At 36.5% G+C, this 26,075-nt stretch overlaps 1 protein-coding gene across 2 annotated transcripts in view; it reads left to right on the plus strand.

The window, feature by feature from the left end:
• The window catches only part of STK39 (serine/threonine kinase 39), a 79,447-nt gene that overhangs the window by 35,618 nt on the left and 17,754 nt on the right, over positions 1-26,075 (plus strand). For both annotated transcript variants that reach the window (XM_027637223.1, XM_027637224.1), the window contains exons 11-14: positions 9,749-9,871; positions 10,000-10,032; positions 11,972-12,039; positions 25,517-25,569. In XM_027637223.1, coding sequence (XP_027493024.1) covers positions 9,749-9,871; positions 10,000-10,032; positions 11,972-12,039; positions 25,517-25,569 — 277 coding nt within the window. The remainder of the gene's footprint in view (positions 1-9,748; positions 9,872-9,999; positions 10,033-11,971; positions 12,040-25,516; positions 25,570-26,075) is intronic.

Here is a 26,075-nt window from a genome sequence, read left to right on the forward strand (position 1 = left end):
TGGGGCTTTGAGAGGTTGGAGTGGAAAGCGTTCCTGAGAGCGTTGTGGCAGGGGTGGTGTGCTGAGCAGGTTCACACCTGCACGGGGCAGGGGAAGGGTAGTTCAGCGGTTTGGCCGTTTGGTGGCAGCAATGCCCACATAAAAAATGATCTAACTGGGGAAAAATCATAGTTGTTTGGTTTTCATTTTACGTCTCGGGCCGTACAGGAGTAATTCAGATATGTGCTAGTACCAGCTGGGTTTCTCATTGAGCGTGTGCCTTGTGAGATTCGTCTCCTAGCTCTATCCTCAGCTCAGCTTTAGAGACTGCACATTAACTCATGCATACAAGGACGTATACTTATTTCTTTAGGCGACTTAGCATTTGGAATTGCAAAGTGAATGCAGGATAGCCTCCCATACACCACCAGAAATAATTTTCTGAATGACTTTTTTGACAGTTCTTTCTAATTTGAAAGATGTGTCAATCTTAAGAAATCAAAGCTGTACAGTGATAGAGACAAATTAATAGGTATTTAATTACATCATGACTAGAAAAAAATATTGGGTTTTAGCTAGGGAAAATGCTAAATTATGTATATTTTAAAAGGGCACAATATTAAAATTCATTTGGGATTTAAAATTTAATTAACTTGTTAGAATTTTGAATGTAGCTGCAGTTTTAAGACACCATAAAATGTAAATGTACTCTAATAATAGAATGGTATTGGTCTTTTTTTAAAAAAGCTTATGTAAGTAGAGTTTGGTTTCTCAAACATTAACATGTAAAATGTCTAAGAGGTCGCTCTTGGAAGAAATAACTCCTGTAATTCAAAAACTAATGTCACTGGGGCAATAGAGAGGAAAGAGCTGGTGTCATCACTGCTTAAATTCTCTTCTGTAGCACTTGGTGTAAAATGCCTGTGACTAATGATCTGTAGCACCACTGCTAGTACAGATGTCAGATCTGCCCTGCAGTAATTTAATTTTTCTTCCATTTACCACATCTCTAATTACTTTGCCTTGTTGCCCAGAACTCCAACTTCAGTTTAGTTTTAACTTTAAATTCTTTTCTCTTGACATATTATTCACATGTTTTGCTTCTGCCTTTACAGCTTATACTTGGCAGCTGGTTTTTACTGAATATGAGTTCAGGTCTGTTTGTGAAATCCTGAAACCAGGTACACAGGTCTTGTATATGTGAGAAAAATATTTGATGCCGTAAGGATGTGTCCTGCTTTATATTTTGATCCTAATTTGTTAAGCAACATCTACATTGTGTGTTTAAAGTACTGTTTAATATTAGAGTTGTAAGCTGCATCTTTGTGCACATGTACCCCCTGTTCCAGTGTTTCTTTATTTGCTCTTAATTCGCTTAGTTTTAAATTACGCCCTTCTTCCCTGCCTTAGCCTAGTAACTAAGGATAACACTGAACCACTTCTGGAATTCAGTTACTTAGGAGAAACATAACTTGCCTCTTCCTGTGCAGAACCTGCTTAGATATACAGTGGTACTGATCCACAGGAACGAGTGTTACACCACTGGTCAAAATCATAGAATCATAGAATCAACTGGCTTGGAAGGGACCTCCAAGATCATCAAGTCCAACTCTTGATCCACTACCGCTGCGGTTGCTAGAACATGGCACTAAGTGCCACATCCAGTTTCTTCTTAAAAACCTTCAGGGGTAGAGAATCCACCACTTCCCTGAGCAGTCCATTCCAATGTCTGACCACCCTTTCTGTAAAGAATTTCTTCCTAATATCTGACCTAAACCTTCCCTGGCACAGCTGAAGACCGTGCCCTCTTGTCTTGCTGATAGTTGCCTGGGAAAAGAGACCGATGCCCACCTGGCTCCAACCTCCTTTCAGGGAGTTGTAGAGAGTGATGAGGTCTCCCCTGAGCCTCCTCTTCTCCAGGCTGAACAACCCCAGCTCCCTCAGCCTCTCCTCATAAGGTTTGTGCTTCAGTCCCTTCACCAGCCTAGTTGCTCTCCTCTGGACCTGCTCCAGGACCTCGATATCCTTCCTGATACATGATGTTTTGCTGGCAGTTCTAGGTTTCGTTAATGGGACCGCTCACCTGTGAGAGAATTGCTGGTGTCAAAAAGAACTGGAGAAAAGGTAGTGGTGAATGGTCTGAGCTCAGTGCAATCAATATATATGTGGGAACCCTGAAACCCCCTTGCAGCCTCTGCATGGTTAGGTGGTGTGATGGTAAACCAGCCTGCCCTGTCCTGCTTGGAGTAGGGCTGTGTACACCCCTGGGATAAAACAGCTCACCCAGATTTTGGATCTACTATTTATTAACCTGTGCTGAAGTAGTTTTAATTTTGAACCAAATGCTAAGTTGTTTCATTTGTGATTAGAATTGCTATATTGGAATAGAGCAAATTTGAAACAGCTTTTAGAGTTCCACAATCGGTTTTCAAACCTTGTCACACTAAAAAATTAATTATAACTGTAAGTACTTTGTATGCCCAAAGGCGCTGGGTCAATTTTATGGTTTTATAATCCTATTTTTTTAATTTTGAAAATCTCCTGCATGACTGCCACTTCCACAAAGTGAACAGGGAAAAATACATTAAATGTGTCTGCATTTCATTTTATTGCTGTCTGAAGTGCTGCTAGTAAAAAAAATAAAAATCTAAGTAATAATTAGGTTTGAATTCTATTTTTGGAAAGGTGGTACTGCATTGTGCTCTTAAGAGAAGCTTTTTTAGAGCTAGCAGTTGTAAGTTACTGGGGAAAACCTGTGACAGCATGAAGAGATGATTAGTATGAGTGATATCAGGTTTTATTATACTTCACTAAAAATGTCCTTACTGATGGGTTGAAATTCTAGCTCCTCAGTACAGCTATTTTAAGGAAATGGCCATGTTTCCTTATATAAGAAATCATCGATCCCCTGCATTTAATGAGCAAAATATCATTATATCCTGGATTTTTTGGGCAGCTCTAACACCATGATTGCACCTCAGCAAGCCATACATGTGCAGCACTTCCTTGTTTCAGTAGTGGACTTAATCTGATAGATACACCACACCGATGTTATATGTTAGTACAGCTGGACTCCAGCTGTCTTGAAAAGCAGAGAGCAACATGAGCTTGAGCTCAGCTTGTTACTAAAAATATGTATTAATTTTTCTTTACACTTTAAGAAATACTTATTTCATTAATGTTGATGTATCAAGTGAAGGGATATGTACTATACTGGAACACTTTTTCTGGAAAGCAGTAGCTGAACTATAACTATGTATTTGGCAAGGCTTTGTGTGAGGGAGGCCTCTCCATCACAGAGGATTAGTTATTCAGTTTATCCAGAACACTGCTACAAATAAAAAAATTAGTACAACCGTGTTTCTATTGTTGGATATTACTAGAAAAAAATAAAGGAGAAATTGGCATTCAGAACCATGTCAGGTTTTTTATTTTTCAAGAAGTTGTTGGAAGGGAAATTTAATGAAAACACTTTTTCCATAAAATGTAAACTTGACAAAAATTCACATAATCAGAAAGCAGTGCCATCTGTAGTGGTTAGTAGAAGTGGAAAGTGTTTTAAGGGGCAGATACATGAAGTTGCATCAGCTTTATTTTAACACTTCAGATAAAGGAAGAAGATTGCTCAGTGGTTTTGCCTGAATGTAGTTGTGCCATTAGATGCAAAACACTTCATACAATATATGGGTTTGTCCATCTTTTCTTTCATAGAGTGCTTTTACCATCTGTATGGAGTTTGTGAGATTGGATTATTTTGCCCTCTCAAATGGACCTAATTGGTACAGAATAGGCAAGCTTTAAAACAAACCATGTTTAGTTGAGTGCCTTTGTACTTCAAATGGCCATATGCATATCTAAAATAACTTGTGCTACTTGTTATGGCAGAGTTTAAAAGCTCATACTCGATTCATCTTGGTCATTAAAAAGCAGCCCTTTTCTGTATTGGTGGGTTCATGGACTATCCCTGAGATTAACTTAGTTGGTTAAGGTGCTAATAATGCCAAGGTTGCATTGATACCAGTGATATTCTTGGAAATTCCTTGGGGGAACTACAAGGGAAGTATAGATGAAGCAGGACATCCTTGAGATGGTGCTACTATCCTTGAGATGGTGGTATTATAGGGGCCTTGATTTAGCTGAGAAGTGCTCTTGGCTCAAGAAGTTAAAATTATGGCTGGAGCCGAAAACTTCAAGGTTTTAATCAGAACAAGTAGATTAAGCCAAGCAGAGTAGAAAAGTGGGCTGGAATAGTAATAGTTCATTTCTGTTTAGCAGTGAAAAGCAGGTTCATGAGAAGATTATTCAAACAGTGCATCTGCAGGTGAAGAGAAAGATGCACAGTATATGAAGAGAAAGGGGAATGACAGGGATGTGTGGATCTAAGCCAAGCTGTGTGGGATTTACCAGCAGCAGAGGGCAGCTGCATCCGGTGTGCCCTGTGTCCATGCATCTGGGGATTTGGTCCTGCCTGAGCTGTGTGTGGAGTCAGTCTGGGAGAGCATTAGGTACTCAATTAGGAGCACCTCCAAGTTTGGAATTTTAAATGCTGTAGCCTGATTGAATGCATGCTTGAATGCGTGCTTCATTTTAGTATCTGACTAAAATAGAAACAGTGGGATTTTATAAAATTGGATTTTATAAAAATTGCAGATCTGTGTTCATTATTTTCATGTCGCTTTATAACTTTTTGGAGAACTACACTCCAATTTTCATTTTAATCACCCTAATATTTTATAAAATGTCTTGAATAAGTTCAGGTCTCTTTAAAATCTGTGAGGAATGCAGAATGTATATTACAGTAATTTCTCTTATGTGCATAAGCAAATGGAAATGCTGGAGAAAGTAGAAAAGGGTAGAAATCAGAATTTCACCTTGAAATGGTACTTAAAAGCCTCTGAGTTTGAAAGTAACTGAAAGTCGTAGTAAATTCTTCTTTGAATTCTACAGTAATAGACTATTTTCGTAAATATTTTTAAATATGTCTCTGTTGCTGACAGTGAAACCCACCTTGGCATTATTAGCACCATGCTTTACCATTCTACTACTGAATAAGGAAAGCTGTAAATGAGGCTATATTTGTCTTCTTTCTTTTCGCCTCTGGTTATTTTAAGAAAGTAAATGGCTTGGATGATAGAAAAGGATGATGGAACCAGAAAATGCTGATTATAAAGGTGGATCTAGTGATCCCTCTAACGGAAAGTCTTTCAGTAGTGGATCTTTATCTTTGTCACCTTTCAGAGTATTAAGTTCCTTTGCCAATTTGCTGTATCTTTGATTTGCTTCCTTTGATTCTTGCAGGTACCTTCTTGGCCTTGGCACCTTAGTTTGATTGGGAGAATGAAAGGGGGCAGGCAGGGAAAAGAAAGAGGATAGAAAAGAACCTCTCTCTGCTTGTCATTCCTGATGGCCCATTTGGGATTCCTTGTTGTTGAGGTGAAGTGTTGCTTTTGAGGAACAGTGCATCTCCTCTGCACAATTAAGTGAAAAAATCCTCCTCAGCACAGGTACACATTGTGACTGAAAGGACTGTTGTTAAAATGTGAATGAAAGAATCATTTGCAGTTAATAACATTCAGTAATGAAGTTTATGTAGCAGAACTTATAAAAGGAGAAATAACATCTGAAAAACAAAAATCATACTGAATTACTAAACTTGCACATTTGCTATGTTACTGGAATTTCAGCAAAACACTGCAGTTTCTCAAAGCAAAATCAGATTCAAATTTTGGACTCCAGCTGAAAACAGAAATAATAAGTATGTTGCAGTACTATGTAAAACTTTACAGTTTTGGAAAGCAGAATTAGGAGTGCAGGGAATTACCTACACTTGTAAACAAGATGGTATCAAAATAGCATCTCTAGTTTGAGCTGCTAGGTTTTGTTGTTTCTAAGCAGCATTATCCTAGCAGCAGAAAAATCAGTGAAGAGTGATAGGAGGAGGGCTTTGGACAAGGAATCCCCCAGAGTGGATGGGGAGCTGGTACACTGTGTGTCTATACCCATTTTTCATCATTTCCTCTAGAGATGTAGGAATGCACTCTCTTCTCCCCTCTCTCTTCAGCTAATAATGCCTCTTTTTACTCTCACTGGTAGCTCCGCTGTGTTCCATATCTAAACTGAGAGTGTAGGTAAGATTTCAAGGCAGACGATTGATGGCCATGCCCTCAGGTGTCACGCTTGTCATCATGTAAGCATGATACTGTTTGGCTATAAAAACAAACCAGTATCATAAATATTTAAAGCAAATGCTCTCTTTTTTTTTCCTTAACAGATTTCTGGTTTTTGGTGACTTCTGTTGTGTTATCCCTTAAAAAGGGTGCTCTTCAAGAACCCATAGAGAGACGTAAGGGAGCCCCAGTCAATGCAGAATTATCAGTTTCCTTTATTCGGTATTCTTTCATGAAGGAAAATGTAATGATCTTACATTTCTTGACTTTAAGTTGCCAGTGTAATTTCTTCCAGTAGTGAGTATTCCAATAGTTCCTGCATATGAGTATGAAACATTGCAAGTTGTGTCTAACTTTATTCCAAGTGGAGAAAAAGGAAGACTAAGGAGAATGGTTTTTTCCCATGATATTTGCGATATACAGAGTGGCTTGAGAGGAGGGGACACTAACACCAAATTACTGAGATATTTTAACATCTTTTGAGTTCTACAAAGCAGAAATGCCAGAGTGTTACTTTAGAAAGGTAGTGGTACATCCCATTAATAACAGTAGTCTGCATAAGTCATGGTGGGAAAAAACAAGGTTTTAAATTGCTTAAAACACATTCAGGTTTGCAGAATTTTTGTGGCTTTCATCAGAATAAAAATAAGACTTCACATTATAATGAACTCATAGGATTTTAAGAATAGTCAGCACTGAAAGGATTAGGATTTTCATTGGACCTGTGAGACTGGGTTGAATGGGGATTAGCCTTCTCTTGAGGTAATACCTCAACTCTTGAACAAAGGATCATGTGTACATGTGGGAATTCATGCTCTGTCTTGGACCTAAGGTTATTTCTTTTTCTTTTTCTTTTTTTTTCAAAAATAAGATTACAGTGTAGGTGTTCTTATACGAAAAGACCAATGTTCTTTTGCATTAATATATTGTAGAAAGTGACTTCTCCATGCATGTACCTCAGGTGCTAAGCTGTGATTAAATCTGTAACTGTTTTAAGCTAAAGGCTGGTGCCATGATTGGAACACAATGATATACTGATTTTCTTTGTTGCATTAGAATAAAATAATTTCATAGGGATGGAGATTAAAATTTACTTTTGTACCTTAGGAAAGGTTTGCAAGATGGCCAAAGGTAAAAATTATAAAATCTGATTACTCTATAGGCTTAAGCTGTGTATGGAAGGAACTGGTCAGGGGTTTTTTTGAGAGAAAAATACACAGGGCGAAGTGTAATGCTAAAACCAAAACTGTGCTCAGTAATGTCCTATTTCTCATTTTTGTTCTTTTTATAAAATAACTGACGTGGTAACTAATTTTATAAGTACTTCTCATGAAGTTGCATGAGAAGTGAAGCTCTTGGAACTTTTGATTAAAAAAAAAAAGGAGAGGAGCACTGGCTATGCAAAAACCCTCATCTTACCAATTACCAAGTAATATTCACACTTTAAAGAGTATATTTTTTCTATAAGAACGTCTGTATAACAGTGGGAGCCCTGTCTCCCATAAGAACCAGTCTCAGGGGAAGGTGAAGGTGTACAGTGTCAGTTGACTGGTCTGTCTTTCTCTCTGCCTGAAACCCAGATTTAGGCTTTTATGAGGACAGACTGCAGAAAATGAAAACAGTGAGGTGTTTAGATAACCACTTTGTCATTCTTACTCTCTGGGGCATATGGGATTGGGTATATCCTTACTGCTCTACTAACAAATTAAATTTGGACTCTAAGTTACCTGTATATGGAGAGTGGCAAGGCGCCTTCCATGACAGTGAATATTAGTGCTCATTCGTGCCATCAGTTTTGCTTACATAAGTGCATCTCATTTACCATACCTTCAGGTTACCACACTCTTTCTGTGGAAGAGAATTTAAAAATGCTGTTTTAAATCTATCCAGGACTCCATTGCAAATATTCAGTTGCTAGAGACTTTGGTAGGGATACCTTAAATAATTCAGATAGTGTATAAAAAAGATTACTAGTTTAGTCATTTTATTCTAGAAAGAAAAAAAATACAATAGATACATAATATTACTCTTAATGAAAGAATGAATTTGTAATGTGTGCTGTACCATGTATGAAATATAGTGATGTGCGTATACATTGGTATCCCACAGTGTATCCTTTTTATTTATTAAATTTAGACACTGAAATAAAATACTAAATCTCTAAGTGGGCCCAGTTCTTTGCTGTTTTGAGCAGTTGTGAATAATGAAGTAGAAAGATCTTAATGTTCAGAAAATGTTCATTCCCTTGTCACTCTACAAAAATAAACTTGTGAAGAGATTGCAGCAGCTAAAGAATCGGTGATGAATAATAGATTCTTCTTTCCCCAGTCTCTAACATCTACATACACGAGCACGTCAGTGCCTAGTAGACAACAATTTATGTTTTGCTTTCTTATGCTGCAACCTTCTTTTTGCCAAGCCTTGGGAAATGTGGGCAGCTTCTGCATTCTGCTGCTGGAGGTGTCTCTCTGTCAGGCTGATTTGGGCTAACCTTTGGTGGGTGGGATTTAGAGTTGCCCTGTTCATCTGGTGTGTGGGTTTTTTTGTTTGTTAATTGGTTTGGGTTTATTAAAGTTATTTTTATTGATATCTTCTGCAACAGTAGATTTTGGTCTGAAATTACTTTTCTGCCAAGTTAGCTCTTTCTTTTGTGTGATGTGAACATTTAATGCTTTGTTCCTTTTGTTCTCTTACCAATGTACAGGCCATTTTCTGGAATAACTTTTTTGTAATGAAAGGGATATACTTTAACCTTTACAAATTTATATAGCACTGGGGAGCTTACCTGTACAAGCATTTGAAGTTGTACAGTGGAAACTGTATATTGGTTCAGTGGTGTGAAATAATTAGAGAAACAGATTCTAATCTAAACACCAGCAGGGCTGCTGCTTATTGTGCTGTGCTTCCAGCATCATGGGTCTCAAAATGCATAGGTGTGGGAAGAATTGATGGATGAATTGTTGTAGTCTAAACATGATCTGGGGGAAAACAAGCATGTTGTCTGGCTCTGAAAAAGAGCAAGACAGCACCAGAAGAGTATTTGGTTTTCAGATTTAGCAGCTGGATACTTCTATTATCCTTCATTAGACTTTTTGATCTACAGGAGTTTGCCCAGCTAGTTTGGTGTGATGCATGCCAACCTATCTTCTTAGTCTATATACAGCTGCTACTTTTTTTTTTTTTTTTTAATAAGGATAACTTCACGTTTGAAGTATTCTTAATGCCTTTACACATTTTAAAGCTTTTAAGCAGGGCAATCAAAGTTCTTGTGTCCCAAGAACAACCTTGTCTGTGTAACTTCGCTTTCTTGAATAGCTTCCCTTCATTTCAAGCAGTAAAGCAGTTGTCATCTAATTGAGCTTCTTCCTAAGTGGTTGTAAAATATCTCCAAGCCCTGTTTCCCTATATGAATTTTGCATAGTTTAGCTATTCCCTCTGGCTTAAGGATGACCCCTGAGGTCAAATATTATTAGAATATGTTAGCGACTCCTGCAGCAAATTACTGAAAGCACGTAAAATAAAAATAGCAAAGAATTGCTGATTAACCAGAAGACTAATAAGGACTAATAATGTCTATGTAATGGTCAACAATATTTTGCTAGGTCAGGCGAGTGCCAGGTTCCAGTGGTCACCTCCATAAAACAGAAGATGGAGACTGGGAATGGAGTGATGATGAAATGGATGAGAAGAGTGAGGAAGGCAAAGCTGCTGTTTCTCAGGAAAAGGTACCTTCTGTTTCTGCCAAGACATTTACACTGTGCAATATATTCTGTCTTTATGTTAATTGTTAGTATTTCTGGATCTTTATTGCATAAAGCTGCATAGCTCATATCTCGTTGCATTTGTTTTCTAGTCACGAAGACTGAAAGAGGAGGAGAACACAGAGGTAAAAATGTCTTTATCAATTTTTCTTTTCTTCCAAGTGTTTGAGTGATTTCTTTTTTGTTTCTGCTGTTAAAAATGTGAATTGAGGTTGGAGTGTTCTTCTGCAACCTTGTATAGCAATTATTTGTGAGGATAGAGCTTTATGCAATCGTGCCTGTAACAAAAAAGTTGAGCACACAGTGGATAAGATGGATAGGAATTTAAAAGTCATGTTATGTTTGTGCCCGGGAGAATTCATGAAAATAGATAATTTGGCTGTTTTTAGGGAATCTTCATAACTGGATCACACTGATTGCTGTCTTTGTCAGAGTAATGATGACTGTGTTCAGGAGTAGCCAGAGGATCTCCAAATAATTTTTTGTTCCTACGATTTGTATCACAACATGTAGCTTATAATTAAAATGTTTCATTCCATACACAGTAAAATAGTTCAGTACTGAAGCATATTTGGGTTAATTCCGAGGAACAAAATATCATGTTGAATTTCATGGCCCTGTGCTGAGAGTGTGGGAAGCATTGCTGCTATAAATAATTGCTTAATAGGATTATATCTTAGAGAAGAAAAATCTCTTTCAAAAATGTCTGTTTCTTGGGTGGGTGACCCTTGCCACTTTACCTGCAGTTTTGGATTATCTGGTTTTCATTGGTGTCATAGAAATCTTCTAAAAGACTAACAGCTTCCTGCCAGATTTGGTCCTGTTAGCTCCTGTGATGACTCCAGTGTCTTCATTGCAGACCTAGTTTACACAGTGCTTCAGTAGCTGAGATAAAGCTGAGTAGAAAAAAAAAAGGACTTCTACCCCACACAGTCTTTCTGTGTCTTAGTTATTAAGAGTTCTACAGTTTGTGATTCAGTTTATACAGGTAGCTCATAATAAAATAGTTGCTTAGTTTATGAAGGAGAAAAAAGCCTCTGCTTGAAGTCTTCTGTTGATTTTTGTTTTCCTAAATGCTCCAGAAGATGACTTGGAACTAAGACTAGTGCAGCTCGCCACTCTTGGTGCGTGTCTGTTGGGTCTTTGGGATGCACATTCCTATACATTGAAATAACATGTCTGTTGAAGATGCAGAAGTAATAGTAGTAGTTTATATGAATGGAAGGAATTTAATGGAAGCAGAAAAAAATTGCTCTTATTTTGTGAAAGTGATAAATAATTTTCCAAATATGCATTAATGTTTGTTGAAAATACACAGATAATAGAAAATAGATCCTGTGTAATGTTTTTATAAGTAGCTTTGATATGGAAGACTGTTGCAAAAACTATCAAAAGAGATTTGTGATGCAGGTCTTTTATTTTGGGAGAACTTGACTGTAACCTTTGAACAAGCTTCTGTGAGTGGTGACAATATGCCAAGGTGGGTATGAGGACCCTGAGATACCCTGTACGTAGGATACATTTTGCCTGAGACTTCACGTCAGTGTTAGTTGAGAGCTGGGAAGGATATTATAGTGTGAGGGAGGAGTGAGAGTGTGAAAGATATCCGTATTCCTGATTTTTCTTTGTGAAAGACATCTCTGAGCTGTGATGCCTGCTTTGATATGGTACTAGTTCTTTGTATATGGGTAGATGCAAGACTTCTGTAACAACCAAAACTGTTACACAAAAATAATGTGAGTAGCTGTTTGATATTCTCACTGTGTGCATATTATTTAATAGGTTATTTGAGCTTTGATGCAAGGTGGATTAAAAGCTCCTACACTCAGTGCTTTAATGCATTATCATTTGTATCTCTGTAATTGAAATTTGGCAGTTTTAGTGGTATCAGCTATATTTTAGACTGTGTACTGAAAGTGTTCAAAAGGTTTCTGAGAGTTAAAGAATGTGTTAAATATTCTGTGCTAACTTCAAACTGTTAGCATGGAAAGTTTTTCGTGATTTTTTTTCTTTTTTTCTTTTCATTTGGCATCCTTTATAAAACTTTGCTTTTTTCTCTAATAGTCTCAGCCTGTTGTTAGTGACGAATATAGTGAAGTTCCATGTGCGGTGAATCTTGTCTTAAGATTAAGGTAAGAGATTCTTCTATTTACTTAGCTGTATTGTCTTGATCTCCCTCATTACTTTCATAATACTAACATAAAATCAGTACTTTATATCTCTCAGTATGACCGCCATGAATAGTGTTTCTGTGACTAATTGCTGTCTTTTAATTACTTACCGATATAGTGTAAAATGAAAAGCAAAATATGAATGTGACTTCAGGCTAAGTGTACCCTTCATTAAGTATTTTCTTTCTTTTTTTTCCTTGCAATGAAGGATCACAGTGAGAGATTTTTAATGAGTTTCTTTCACACTTCAGCAGCCAGCCTCTGACAGATAGAAACCACAGCTATATTACAAGTTGCCTACTCAAAACATTTTTCACTGGCACGTTTGATCAACCATTGTGGAGAAGTGACAGATATTTTAGAAAACAGATACAAATATGTGGTCTGACTTAAATTTATACTTAGTTAAAATGAGTCAAATTACCTTTAATGATAATCAGTTTATAACTAAGATTTGAATTGCTTAATTATGCAATCTAGGTCTTGTATAAAAGTATTTTTTCAAAAGAAACTTTGATAACTTATGTATTTACAGCCATTTTCCTTAAATGGCTAACATAGATAAAAAACTCACTGCCACTCTAAAACTTGCTTACCTATGGTTTGCATTGACAGGATATTCATGAGAGGTTGTAAAGTCTTAATTATTGCTGTTGGGAAAAGTTAAATGTTACAGGTTAGTTTATGCTAATAAAGAGATAAGTCAGAAATAATTAGAAAATTACAACCAGTGTATTGGAAACAAATATGCACAACAAATAGCTTTAAAACAGTAACATGAAAAATTGTTAATGTCCTGGTTTTAGCTGTTAGTAATCAGAAAAAAAAGCAACTACACAGAATGAGTGCCAACTTCCAAAATCTATTTTCTTCCCTTTTCTTTTACTGCTTTTCTAGTGACAGCTGCAAAAAATTGTGTGGCTGCAAAAGGTTGTTTACGAAAGGGAGGATTAACAAATTTTATTGTGGGGATAGGAAAGACTTAGAGATTATTTGGAATCATTTTAGTTGTCCAATTTACATAACTGCCCAGTTATGCTATCAATATTCTTTTTCATCTCTGCTGGTCGGTAGATGAAACCATTTACAAGCAGATCAATTCACACTGCTACGTGGATGTGCCAGTGAGGTGCTTTGGGTACTTATAAATTATGATGAAACCTGTGGAGTGATTAGCCCAGTTACTTGTGGTGTTGGTATATTCAGAGGGCAAGCATTTTAGTCCTGCAAGTATAGTGAAATGTCAGGGATTATGCTTTCAGTTTTCTGCTGCTCTTAAGCCAGAAGTGAAGGAAGACTGATCCCAAGAGACTTGAGTTTCTGGGCTTTAATTTGCACAATGAATTTTTGTTCTTCTTAAGGATCCTCGTAATCTGGGTAGAAAAAATTCCCTCCCCCTGCCCTCCCTAAAAGCAAGTCTGTAGTAACTAGGTTAATGTTTTATAATTATGAAGGTCTAGGTGGCTGTTGGTAGAGAGGGGAGGAATGAAGAATTTCAGTTTTAGGAACCGTAAAGATTTCTTTAAATGGAAAAAAAAAATTAGTCTTGAAAAGCAGATGCACTCTGGTAACACTGTTAATGGTGTCTTGGAAAAAAAGGAAATCTGATGCATAATTTTACTGAGTGAGTTTTGTTAATTTAACTATCCTACTTTTGAGGGAAGAATGATCTGCAGTGCAAACTTCTGTCCCGTGTAAGCTCTGGGGAACTACATTGGTTGCACAGTTTATTGTGGAAGTTGATGCAAACATTTAGAACCTTATGGGCAGAAACTATTTAATACGAGGCTCCAGCGTGTGGACCATAAGGTTTAAAGAGTAGTTCCTGGGGATTTGGACAGGGCAAAAGCTAGGGAGATGGGCAACCTTAAACAGGAGTGAGAGGGGCCTGAGCAGGGCCAGATGGGCAGGAAGAAAGTGCTCTTCTGCTTTGTTCTTTTTTCCTTTTCTACAATGAGGCTACCCTGTGACAAAACCCATCAGAATTTAGATGACAGTTTGATTTTTTTTCTAGCAGTATGTTCCAAAAAAGGTTAACAGTATCCATAAATATTAAAAATTACTTTCACAAAGGAGGAATTCTGGCAGAAGAATGAATGCATTTCAGCAATTCTTTACCTGGATGGTCAGGTTCTGTTATTTTTTTCCCAATTGGAGCGGGGTTGGATTCATTCAGTAATTGAGTAGGGAGTGCTAAATTAACACCAGCCTCTGTTTAGTGCAAATGCCTTGTTGTGGATCAGAAGCAGAACTCATGGCATTCTTTATGCAAGTGGTGGTATTTAATCAAGTTGGAAACCACACAGACCATCTGATTCTTCTGTCCTTAAATTGTATTTAATACCTTTCTGTTTTCATAATTTTCTCAGAAGGATAACTTGTCAAAATATTCTCTCTTGTCAGAGTTGCTTCTTCAGCTGGAGATGACCATTTCCAGTTTGTTTTCTATCTTTTGCCCTGTTGTGCCTTGGAGTATGTTGCCCCAGAACTGAAATTAGCAGCAGTCTCTTTTAGGTAATTCCATGCAAAGCTTTTGAAAGGCTCTAGTATTAAATGCTAAATACAGTCCATTAGTGTTTTAAAGCTCAAGAGTAATTAAGAGATTGTGCTTGAATTTTGCAGTGAACTGAAAATACAGGTTCTTAGTTGCCACAGCGTGTAACTGTGACCCAGACTGAGTGATCATTACATTAAAATGCTGATGCTTCTGTATCCTCAGCCTCACACAGAGGAAGGTGTATTTTAGAGTAGGGAGGAATGAAATCTGTAATCCCCATGTTTTCCAGTAAGGCTTCACGAAGAGATGCTAAAGGCAATTGCCTGTGATTTAGTCCTACAACAGGTTCATACCACCAGGGAAAGGGAGTGGGGAGGAATTATTACCCTTGATTTGAAATTTCCAGTCTGCCCACCAAGCTGTTACATTTACAGATTTAGGAAGGTCACTGTCGGAGGATTTGACTACTTGGATTAATTACAGAGATATTTCATGTTAAATTAGGAGACTTGTTAATGCTTAATAGTTAAGAATTGCAAATTATCTGCAGCAATCTAAGATGGTTAAATTAGCTCATATGACAGGAAGATAATTTACTGACAGTAATTTGCAGTGTCCCAGGACCTAATTTAATACAGTTCCTGCACACTAGATGATTAAGCCTGTGGAAGAACAAAAGGGGCAAATCGAAATGTTTTATTGGCAAATGAATATTTCTGTTATTGCATATCTTATTTTAAATAGTGTGTAGGGAAAATGCTGAGGCAGGCTTGTCTGTAATGTCACACTGTGTTATTTACATGTAAGTGTTCGTGTGTGTGTTTCATACAAGAACTTTAGTATAACTGGAACCTATGTGTTATTTGATCAGCTCTGTGGAAATGTATCTTCTGGCGATCTGGACAGGCATATACAAGTCCAAAGTGTAGCTAGAAGCAGGCAGTTGCCTGTGTTGCACTACAACAGTTAGGAATGTTAGAGTTGTTAGGACTTCAGTCAAATGTGATTTCCTCTCCATGCCAGAACATAGATGATGACGTATCACTCGTAAGTCTGAGAGGAATCTCAAGTGCTAATTTTCCTGCTTTTATGTAGGCCTAGTCTTTTTATCTCTTTCTTACAAAATTAGTTACATGTAAAGTTACAGGGAAAATGTGCTTAGCTGGAGGTACGTAGTAGAGCTACTCCTGTGTTGTTAATATTTGAGTTTGAGGCTTAGATTTGTAGGAGCAAATACCCAAAAGCTATAAACAAGCAAACCGTAAAATCTGTTCTGGCTAGAGGCAGAATGAGTTTGATAATTTTGTTAGTGTACCATAAGCCAGTGTTCTCAATTCTCATTATTTTCTTTTTTTTTTTCCTTTTTTTCTTTTCTTCTTCTAGTTTCATTTTGGTATCTTAAAAAAACTTCTATAATTTCATGTTTTTTTGTAAGAAGGGGGGCTGATGTGTGTCCTTCACCAAGGACAAGTATTTCTCAACGTTTTTTCTATTAGAGTGTCTTCTGTTCTCAAGTGTATTTAATGATAAAATTCACAAACAAACTCCCAGCTGTGTGGTAGATCTACAACTGGAAAGTAACAGAATGTGTCTGTAGTCTGGGAATTGATCCAGTAACAAACATCATAAGCAAAACCATTTGTAGAATTCTTGAAATAAATGCACCATTGATTACAGTATTGAGCACTGTCCTGTGTTTTATTTTGCCATCACCTCTCTTTGTCCTGTGAATCAGGGAGGTGTGGGCATGTGGTTACTGAACTGAATTTTATTTTCACAGCATGGAGACTTCATTTAAATAACCTGTTTAATCATGATTAAATCATGACTGAAATCAGTAAGCAGGAACGCTTGATTAAAATATTGATTCTAATCCTGCTTTCTGTTTGCACCTCTATTTCCTTCAAAGTTTGCTCTTTAAAAATGATAAATTATGCATTTCTTATTCACTACTTAAATATATTTTTATGCCTTGCTATATGTTTATTGAAAATAAATTAAAAATTGAAAAATTTAGTTTAATTATGACCTAAATAATCCTGTATGCAATTGTTATACCATCACTTATTTAACTAAGAAATGGTATATTGTTTATAAAAATAACTTTTATATGTAAAAATTATAATTATTGCACCAAAGAATCAATATATTTTTTCTGCTTATTAAATTTGGGTTATCAAGAAGATTTGCATGTCTAAATATTTAGATGGAAAGGAATTAGGTTTTTAACCTGCACAGCTGTGGCTGTAAATTATGCAGGCAATTGCGTTTGGGGATGTTACTGATACTGAAATTTTAAAATCACTAAAGCTTTTTTGTTCCATTCTTTTTATTGTACTAATTACAAAAGAAAAAAAAATTGGGGGAACAAAAACTAACAAAGAAACCTCCACCTTCAACCCCCAACCTTCTTTATGTTAAAGGAAATAATTTAAATATTGACTTGATCTCAGTATCAAAAGTAATTTTATTTGTATTATTAATGCCATGTATGTTACTAGTCAACTGTAATAGTGTTTGCATTTTGATAATTCAAAATTTAATTCTAAGTGGATATTTTTCTAATACTTTTAAAAATATTGCTTTTTCATTGACAGACCACACTGTTCATTCTTCATCTATCTGCTCTGGAGTTGCCTGTGAATGTGGCAATGTAATACACTGGGCAGGGTTGAAACCATTTGAAATAATTTTGTCTGTTTGTTCCCGCTTAGTGTTGTGGTTCTCTGCCTTTCCACTGGTAGGGGTGTTCCTTGGACTGTATTGGGTCACTGTAAAGCACTCAGGTTTTGGTTGGTTGGTTTGTGACTTCTCATATTTTTGAGGGGAAGGCAAAATTTTGACTGAACTCACTTTACTGATCATGTTTTCTCCATAAAGCTCTTGTCATTGCTGCTTTAATAAGGCCAGTGAATGGCCACGGGAGGTGCATTGGGACACAGGAGGGACAAGAACTTCAACATAGGCACAGACTTTGCTGGTGAAGCTGATTTACTGTAAAGAGAAAGTTTGGCCTATGGCAGGAAAACCAGGTGAAACCTTTGAAAATTTTAAACCAAAGCTTAGACTTTTTTCTATGCTTCCCACTCTTTTTGATAAGCAAGTCAGGATCCGTGAATTTTAGGTGGGTGATATGCATATAGTCATAATTTTTATGGTGGCTCAGATGTCTTTTTTGTTTACCTACAAGTCTCCTTTGGTTTTAACAGTAATATACCGATAGGTAATCCAGGAGTGTAAAGCTTCAAGCCAGTGGCATTGACAGGATGCACGTATCCAGGGAGTTTTTGATTTAACATGTTTAAAACTTCCTTTGATTTGGGTAAAGCCAAAGGTTTCTCTGTACCTTCCCCTCAAAACCTGTTTTGCGCACTTGGGGCTTACAATATTCTGTTAAAAAATATATATACCTGTAGAACTTGTTGCAGGTCTTTTGTCTTGATTTCATAAATGAAATCACTTTTCTAGAGCGCTATTCTGAAGTACCCTTGGCCTCCTGGAAACGGTCAGCCTTTCACACTTTGATTTAAAGAACTGAAATTTCGCTTCAAGCAGCGTGGCTATTTTTGAATGCTGTACTTGAATTTGTCACTGGAATAACAGGTTATAATCTCTTTTCTTGTGCACCAGGTGTGCAGAAGCAAACAAAGTCAGCCTTCACATGCTTAGTCTGTGTGTTGCTCTGGTATTTCTTATCAGTCAGGCAGAAGGTCCATCATTTCAGTCACGCAGGTAATAGAGGTTTGACTTCCTTAAAATGTGCATCAATCAGTAATATTTGGTATCAAGAAATACAGAGATCTTTCAAAGATATAGTTGTTAAATTATAAGCAAATCCAGAAAGGTGACTAAAACCACAGTGCACTGTAATATTTAACGAAGTGATCAAATTATGTGCATGTTGTCCTCTCTGTTATTGAAATGCTCTTACTTCAGGGTGATTATTTTTTAACATTGCTGGTGTTACCAGTACTTAACTTCAGTTCTTTCCAGGAACAGGTCTGTTTTAGATCACATCTGGTTTCAACCAAGCATTGAGATTTTACCACATTAATAAATTCTCAGTATAACTGTGTACTGTCCTTCATTGTATTTCAAGTACTAGTTAAAAATTGATGTTTTTCAAAAGTAAAATCTTAAAAAAACTTTTGTGCTACTTCAGGAATAATATCAGGGGAAAAACACTTATGATCAATAATGCCTTTTCTGCAGCAAAAAAACCTGATAGCTCTTTGACTAAGTTCTTTCCACCTGCTGATATATGAAAGAAGGTGGAAAGTCTGAGCCTCAAAAAAGATTATGCAAGTGAATACTGCTTTTTGCTGCCTGTGCAGTGAAAGGAGTCACTGATAACTGAGGAAAAAAATACTGTTTGTTTCAGTTTGCTCTTTGATTTAGCTGAGAATGTAAAAAGGAGAAAAAAATTGAAGGGCTTTTAATGTTCTTCTGATTTAGCTTCTGGCATCAGCATCTGCAGAAAGAGAGAAGAAGCATATTTAGATTAGATATATCTAAAATGTCTCTAGTTCTAACACTTCTGTGTCACAATATGTAGACTTGAGGCTGTAAACGAGGGGATGGAGAGAAATGACTTCATGTTCATATATCACTTCTAAAATGTTAAACATGATTTTCCAGAATTGCCCAGTGGCACTTGCATGTATCAGCTAATTTTCTTGAGTTTCTTCTATCACACAACTTGTGTGTTTTCTAAGTTTTACTATCACATCCCATCTGTTTTTACTAGACTGAAAGCACTCTGGTTTCTTTTGAGTCTTAGGCAACCGGGACCTGTTAGCTATGGATAGAATAGTTGTAAAGTCCTTTCCTGAGGGAGGAGCTGTCAGCTACCCTGGAGCCTTGGGCAGTGTTCTTGGCTGATCTGATTGTGACCATAACAATTCACTTAGTGGCTGCTTTTTGTAACTACACTTGCCTTGTCTGTATGGTAAGTGGCATACGGACAGTAAATCTTTTAACAGGTAACTTCTGTCTCATTCCAACAGCTTAGCAGCCAACTTGCAGTGTTTCATTGTGACATTGGCTGTTTTTCAGTCCTGAAAGCATCATTTGACTGTGCTTTGCCTTTAGTGTTGTTGCTATCTCTTGATGTGTACTGATTATTAAGTGTTGCATCATTTCAGGGATCTGCTCTTTACTCAAGGACATGTGATGATTAAATCGTAGGAGCAGTTTTGTATATTTAACTGTTGAGTCCTATAACTTGATCTTGAAACATCATACGCTAAACATATTTCCTTCTTCCACTAATGTATACAGAGGGAGGGATAAGTTGTAAACCTATGGAGATTTTTCAGAACCACTGAAGTAAACGGTAGGGTTTTAATGGACTTATAACTGTGTGTTTTGGAACTACATTTTATTAATACAGAGAGATTTTAGTCCCATTCTTCTTGGTGGCAATCTGGAAGCAATCAGACTTCAAACATCTATTTTGCTCTTACCAAAAGTTAACAGCAATGCCTTTTCATTTTATCTAGAATTGACCTGAAGTCATTAAAAATAAGTTGAGGAGAACGATCTCCATAGTACTGAACAGACATAATCTGCTCTTGATAGTATGGTAATATGTAATGAGGAGCCTGATTATTGATTAGCAAATGACAACTGAGCATGAAAGAAAGGGATTTACATAAACGTGGTGAATCCTCAGGAACCTAATGCTTCTTTACAGTAAATGCTCTGTTCTCATGGCGTTTATATGATCCCACAGGAGCTTTAAAGTTCTGATTCACAAAATTACTTTAAAAAACAGACTTCCTCTTCTTATTGCTTTGATTCATCTCTGTGCATTGTACTGTGACTTCAGATATCAAGAAGAAAAGAGGGGCGAGGGCAGAGAAGAAATGAGCTGTGATTTTTATTGGGGTAGGAGAGGATTCTTACTTGCTCTGTCCTAGCTGAATGGTTAAATTACCATGGCTGAAGCGTAAGAATATTGCAGGGCAAGGAAAGTAAAGGTACAGAAAACTGAGATACCAGGCCAAACCCCGACTTTGGGACCAATGTATACCTTCACTTTCAAAGATTTTACTCCCGCACCCTCTTTGCAATATTGGAAGTACAGTGCCAGTTTGTATTTCACTGTTTTGTCTGTATTAACTGTGTTCTGTAAATACAGTTGAAACAAAGTTTTAATTAATCAAAACTGAGATAAGAAACAGGTACTACATACCTTCAGAACAGGTATTTAATATTTAAAATGGGGTACAGCATCACTTAATCTGTGGCTACTCAGAAAGTAAATTCTGCTGTTAATAAAAAATACAGGGCATTGACTGAAAAATACAACACCTGTGAAATAAACGAGCACTATAAAAACAAGATTACAAAGGGAACCATGTTTATCTTGGGTTTTATGCCTTAAGCATGCGAAAGTGAAAAATAGGTGAGAAGTTATTGATAGAATGATGACCTTTTGAATTTGAGTGACATTTGGTGTGGTCAAATACTGTTTGTCCCTCCAGCAAGAAAAAAAAAAAAAGTACATTTCTTTTAAAAAAACCTGCAAACCCTAGTCTTCTGTAGTTTTTTTCCTCAATTATATTTCTTGCGTCATATGCACAATGATCTTGCCCCAGAGATGTAGAATAAAAATTGCATGAGTACAGCTCTAGGACGTACAACCCACCTATCACTCTGATTAGTCCACTTCATTTTGATGTGAACTTTTGCTTTCTCTGCAGTCTAAATTAGTAAGTCATTTAAATTCTTCTGTGATTTTAATTACAGCAGCAACTGCAGTGAGGTAGTGCAAATGCCAGACTGCTTGCCCTTGCTTCTTAGGCTATACTGTCCTGTTTTTTCCATTCTAATTTAGTTTGCTTTTGTGGTAGTTTCAATGTTGTTCAAATTATGGATGGAAGGAGCATCTGTGAGAATGAAATTTTGTACAAGTGCGATGTGTGATTATTTTTTTTTTAGTGTGCGTTCTTTGTTAAAGCACACTGACTTAAACTTCAGTCTTTGTAAAACACACGTGATGATTGAGTACATGAAGTCTGAAAATTAAGCAAGCAATGCAGAGACAAAAACTGGGTGTTCTTACACACATGCAAACACCCTTCATTTGGCTTACTTTATCTGGGAATATTTTTCTTATTTTGGGAAGGAAGAATATATAGTTACTTAGCTATGGTAGGATGCATCTCATCCAGGAATACAGACTCTTTCTAAGGGTTTTATGGAAGGTGCTGAAGCTTGTATGAAATAGAAGCTGATGTTTCAGATAACTCTTCATAAGAAGTGGTGGATAAATTTGTAGGGGAAAAAAAAGTAATAAAGAAGAATGACAGTCTGCTGCTTGATACATAATCAAGGCATGATTTAGACCTAGAGTGTCATTCCAAGAATCTCGTTTTCTTGAATTGCTGTTAAATGATAGACATTCTGCATTTAAAGACAAAAGAAATAATGACATTTAATGTCTCTAATTTACAGTTGCATCATTACACAAACATGATTTCTGTTTTAATTCAACAATGTAGATCTTTTGTCAATCATGTGGAACGTAACTAATTGACTATAGCAGGAATTATGCTGTCATTGGGTTATTATTTGGAAGAATTTGTCATTAAATGTGAATGCCTGAAATCTTTCGTGTTTTAGGATTTTTTCAGTAGAACTGTGTCAATCTGAACAACTGCATAATTTGTTTAGTCTCTAATCCTGATTTTGGTAAATATTAGCATTGTTTGGCAAATAATTTCCTTCAAAACAGAGTATCTTGTTTGTATGTGGGAGGTTAAGTGATGAAGTTGGCCTATGTGTTATTTCTAGTTCTTTAAGGAAGCATTATTCCCTAGAAAATCAGATTTGGTAATCTTAGTGAGCACATCAAGTGGTCCTGATGGAAACAAAGTAATAATGACTTGCAGAACATGCTTTCATAAAGTGTACAGTTTTAAGTTCTGAAATTACTTTGCCAGAAAGATGCCTGACAAAATGTCTTAGCATGGCATGCTTTGGTGTCACCGTTATTCAAAGCATGTGGAATTCTTTCCGTTGGAGATGAGTCCATAGTGAAAAGCAACTTGCAGTGTACTAAAATGCATATAAGTACCAAAAATTTACTACTTTAAAAAAGAGATGGACTAGTTTTATCCATGATAATCAAAGTATATTAGTCTGTAATGGCACAGAGCTAGAAGCAAATAAGAGGTGTTATAAGAGATGGCAAAAAGGTCTGAGTTGGCAGTTTAAAATAGAAATAAATTTTTCACAAATGCATTTGAGAAACTAGGAACCATTAAGAAATGATGAAGAAGATAAAATTATTAATCACAAAGATAGTAAGTGCCTTTCTTCAAATCCTGTTTCTGTTTAGCAGAAATAAAGCCCGTGTGTGCTGCTGCATGATAAGAGTGTAATGGATGTAAGTAAAAAAAGGAACAGATGAAACGCTGCTTGGAAACTCTGCCTACAAATAAATCAACAAATCCAAACAGTTTTCACCAAGGGAACTAGCAAACTCATTTGCAGTTACAGTGACATTAACTAGAACCAGAAAAGTGTCTGAAGGCTGGAGAAGAGCATGAGCAGCTTTTAGCGGAGAACTCAAGTGCATCTTCTATTTGGTGGATTATATAATGGAATACATAATTTATGGAAATCAATAAATGTCTGGAAGGTAATGGAACAATAACCAAAAGCACTTACAGGCTTCTAGCAAATTAATCTTGCCAAACTTCCTTTGTTTTGCTTTCCTGAACAGTAGTATACCATTAAAGAGAAAGCAGCAGTGTCGTAGAGTTCAAAATACTTCAGAGTATAACAGTTCCCAATAGCAAAGTTGGATTGCTGAATACATATCAACCTTCCTTGAATTTCCATCTTCACTTAAATAAACTGATTTGACAAGTTAAATTTCTCTTTGGGATATTCTGCCATTTGGAGACAAAGTAAAATAGATCCCATGTGGATCCTGCTTAAGGAAAGATTCTGTGACAGGAGCAGCTGATCTTTCACAGAGCTGTATCAGTCTGTTAAAAAGTGGTAATTTTCATAAGAGGTCATAATTTCTTAGTGCTTTTTTATGTGGTGGATGTTCTACTTACGGGAGGTCTGTGGAAAGATCCAATCTGAGCCCTTAATGTATTATGTTTCTAGGTCATAGAATCATAGAATGGTTTGGGTTGGAAAGGACCTTAAAGATCATTTAGTTCCTATCTTCTGGTTTACTTCTGCAAAGGTGCGAGAGAAAGTTTTTATATGTTTGATTTGTTTCTTCTAAAGCATGTGCAGGAAATGAGTATTTGAGTTACATCCACACATTCAGTCAAAACATATCTTGTTCAAGAATAATGCTAAATTTCTGTGCAATTTCCCTTTTATTGGAAAGCAGCAGCTTTAACAGGCTTGTTAGGTATAATAAGTGTCAGCAAAGGGATGTGGATTGTCAAAAGGGAACTTGGAGATGGGTCATATGTTGATTTTTTTTTTTTCTAATTTTTTTTTTTTTTAACAGAAAGCCATCCAGGTTTTTCTAGGAGAGAGAGAGGGGGGAAAGCTGAGATTCGTACTAGTTCTCTGTTGAATAAAAATAGTGCAATATTCCATATAATGGCATACTTCTATAAAAGAAGTAAATGAGCCTTGTAAATCTGTACCTAGCTAGCTACATTATCTGCAGCTTTCTGTTAGTGATCTTAAATTCCTGTAGTTCTTTATTTAGGGAACATGAAACTCCCTCAGCTTTGAAGCATTCAGTAGATTTGGTAAATGAGTACTTTTCATTTTAGGCACTGCATGTGGCATACTTATTTTTCAGGGTTTGCTATCTTGCTGTTGCCTGTACTGCCAATCATTTTGGGGTTTGTGTTTCTCTGTATTGCTGGCTTTGACTCTGTAGTATTCTTAGAATTATTTAGCAAGTGATAATAGCTGTTAAGTCACAGCTGAATATGCCTGCCTATTGGATTTAGTTTTCCCACAGCAAGACTTCATGGCCTGGTATGCTGAAATATGAGGTTGCATACAGATTCCTTGCTGAGGAGAAGAATAATGAACCTCAAAACACATCCTGTTGCTATTAGCTTTTCAAGTGGATTGAGCTATTCATTGGAAAAAGAGAGTGCTACAGCAATTAAGTTCATCCCTATGCTCAGTTGGCTTGCCATTTCCGAAAATTAGATGGACGTCTGTTTTGCAAAGAGGCTGACGTTTTGTTGATGGTAGAAATTATTAACTAAGACTGAAGCTGGAAACATGCAAGGAATGGAGGTTTGGGACACGGTATGAGGCTGTAAAGGAATTCTTTAACATTGGTAATAAGTAGCTTCAGACTGTTTCACACACTGAACTGGTTAAAACACTCTTAGTGGCAAACAGGAAAGCAGAAAACCTTTGGCTTTAATACTGTGCTGCTTGTTTTACGTGTAGGTAGAAACTCACCGCTGAGGCAGTGGTGGTCAGTGAAAGAATTTACTCATTTTAAAATAGTTTTATAAACACTCTGCATCAACACCACTTTTCAGCATTTAACATTTGCTGGATACTTTGTCTCTTAAATTAACATCTTAGTATACATGTGATCTAAGGTAGGGAGCATTAAGTCCAAGTGAGTATTCTGTTGTTCTTGCAGGAAAAGATACATATGACTATATTGAGCTATTAGAGTCAATATGGCAGAGTGTCTTTTGAGGATGAAAAGGAAAATATTAATCAGAGGACTTTGTTTTATCCTTTAAGCTGCCAAAGGAATTTTCAGCTTAAGTATATTTTTTTATTACTTTTCCCAAAATACTGCCATAAAAATACAATGGAGTCTCTCCAGTCTGCGTGCTTTGGGAGAGCAGTGTTTTCAAGGAAATACACACTACAAAAACATGGTTGTCAATACCAGAGGGTATTCTTTGGGTATAGGAGCTGGGTAGTTCTGTTCTTCATTACATTTTAATGTAATAACTGACTGTTTTTCAGGAACTCCAGGAAAGAACTTAATGACATACGGTTTGAGTTTACTCCAGGCAGAGGTAAGGCTCCTGCAATTGAATTATTCTCTTACTGCTTAAAAAGGTATTTTGGAAATTGATTGCTGCTTGTGGTTAATACAGACTGCTTCTCTGGAATGTTTGCTACTATGCAGAGCTTTATATGGAACCTCACTTGAGTAAGAATTGCAGATGTATGTAAATTCTACTGGCAAGGTTGCATAATATATATATTAGAAGACTTGATTTGCAGTATACTTTTACCAATTTCATGTCTTATTGAAATGATCTATGTGGTATATAAGATTGTGCATAGCAATATTTACAGCTTTTGAATTTCCATTTTCACACTTGGAAGACATCATAGGAAATGGAATATAGTAGCCATAAAAGTGTATGTGGTGATGGTGGTAATGTTTAAGTTTCTTTCCCTTTTGTAATAAAAGAAAGTCTTTTAATGAGCATAAAGTTCACAGCATTTTTCAGATGCTGTCTTCAACAGAAAGTTCAGCTGTATCTCTAGCTTTGTTATTACCACCAGAAAGAAA

This window comes from Corapipo altera, unplaced genomic scaffold (assembly GCF_003945725.1).
Source record: "Corapipo altera isolate COAL_440 unplaced genomic scaffold, ASM394572v1 45, whole genome shotgun sequence".
In the NCBI taxonomy this organism is placed as follows: Eukaryota; Metazoa; Chordata; class Aves; order Passeriformes; family Pipridae; genus Corapipo; species Corapipo altera.